Below are 2052 nucleotides of genomic sequence, written 5' to 3'. Positions count from 1 at the left end.
ATCTCATCTATCATCTTTGTTCACATCAGTACAAATAGAGGGTGCTTGTTAAATCAGGAGGTGGCATACTCAAACTCGCGAAGAGCACAACCGACCTGCAAGCCTAAAGTACTTAATATATTGTACATGTAGACATAGCCCCCTCTAAAAGCGACAGATATAAAGATGCACAAAAAGTACATCGTATCACTACATTATATGGCATACCCTGGTTTGATATTTAGCCTCATAACCCTGGCTTTTTAGCCCAGAGTATGTCCTGATTATATTGGACTCGATCTATTTTTATATTTTTATTGGCTATATATTTTCATTTACACCTAATAAATTTTATAGTCCATTTTGTTCAATATTGAAAATAATTTTCCATTCTACACCTATAAATATATATATGTAATTCATTTTGTGCTAATTCCAATACACTGATATCTAAAGTCCTTTATATCCTTTATGTCCTAATATTTCCATGACACCTAGTTCCGTTAACACCAATATTTTTAGTCCACTTCGTCCTAATCAAATATATTATTCTACACAATATCGCTACAATTGCACACAGGAATTGGGTCAGCGTGGTAGGGTTTTCGTTAATACCGCCGGTATTATTATTATTATGATGACCCTCCATATAGTGTACTTCATCGGCGTAGTTAAAGTACACACACAACATCCTACTATAACGATTTGAAGTGTATAGCTATTTGCACTGTTTCGTGCTTTGCAAGCATCATAGCCGCTAATATATTACAGTATTCTATATCATCCCACGGATCTAATTTATTCTTTCAATTTGATATAAATCAGCACATCCCCGTGGCATATAGTTTCAAGCGGGTGAACTACCAGAACTATCACTTGCATTCTTGTTCGAGATAGCCTTGTTTGTATACTACAACAGACAATCTGAACTGTTCTGTTGTAGTATACAAACCACGGGACTCAGTGCGGATCCATGTATGTATACACACATACATGCACACACGCTTACATGATTAAGGGGGTGGGCATGGGCAGCGTACCAGCCAACCGTCGCTGTTCTTGCTCAGAGGCTTTAATGTTCCTGGCAGCTTTCCCACACACATAGCAACCTACACACACACACACACACACACACACATATATATATATATATACATACGACTACGCTCTCACACACATAATCACGTGGCTATATATGATCTATTGGGCATTAGTTGTCATCGATGTACCTAAAATTCTGGACATATATTGTTAAACCTTAAGTGGTATATCGTCGCGAGATTATACGATATACGATTTCTTGTGTACAAGTATATCAATGTCAATATGAATGTACACGGTGCTGCGGTGGATTCTGAGACCACAAACTCGCCAGCAAGTAGCAGCGCATGTCGTTACTATGCGATGGGGGGCATGTGTTTCTATGGCGATCAGTGCAACTTTGTTCACGCAGGCGCACCTGCAACATCTGGTACCAATTCTAATAAATTGGAGTCCACACCGAACAAAGGCACGACTACTACAGACCCCGACAAAGGGGTATCATACAGCAACCTTGTGAATACAAATTCACACACACACACACATGCACATGCACATGCAGACAATAGTAGTATAAAGAACGAAGGGATGAGTGCAGGGGTAGGGGTAGAGGTAGCGAATACTAGTAGCCAAGCTTCGACTATACCATTATCGGCTTCGACGTCTTCTGGTACACTTATCAGCCAGAATAGTACCAGTTCCTCGACCTCGCGTAAACCCTGTCGGAATATCGCACTACACGGATACTGTAAGTTCAGAGACAAGGGGTGTATATTCAATCATGATCAGTCTTCTCCGCAACACCAGAATCAAAGCCATATGGCACTGACTACGCCAGTGATGAGCTCTGCAGGAAGCGGGATTAGTTATAATACTGTGTCTACTCCAGGGTCTGGGAATCTGAATTCAACCGGTACGCATATATGTAGTATATAGGTAGTTGGCGATTGATGTATAACTAGATGAGTATACGTAGGCTTCCATATTTCGTATTGATTTCTATTAAAATAATACTAATGGTAGTATTAATAT

At 39.8% G+C, this 2052-nt stretch overlaps 1 protein-coding gene across 1 annotated transcript; it reads left to right on the top strand.

The window, feature by feature from the left end:
• Positions 1-1183: 1183 nt before the first annotated feature.
• On the top strand, positions 1184-1768 carry SARC_08789 (hypothetical protein; the record flags this gene model as incomplete). Its single annotated transcript, XM_014297214.1, has 1 exon — positions 1184-1768. A coding segment is annotated over exon 1 (463 nt), but the record flags the coding sequence as incomplete, so codon positions are not given.
• Positions 1769-2052: the final 284 nt, after the last annotated feature.

Source organism: Sphaeroforma arctica, assembly GCF_001186125.1.
Source record: "Sphaeroforma arctica JP610 unplaced genomic scaffold supercont1.828, whole genome shotgun sequence".
In the NCBI taxonomy this organism is placed as follows: domain Eukaryota; class Ichthyosporea; order Ichthyophonida; genus Sphaeroforma; species Sphaeroforma arctica.
The sequence above is the reverse complement of the archived record's forward strand: the minus strand, read 5'-3'. Positions and strand labels throughout refer to the sequence as shown.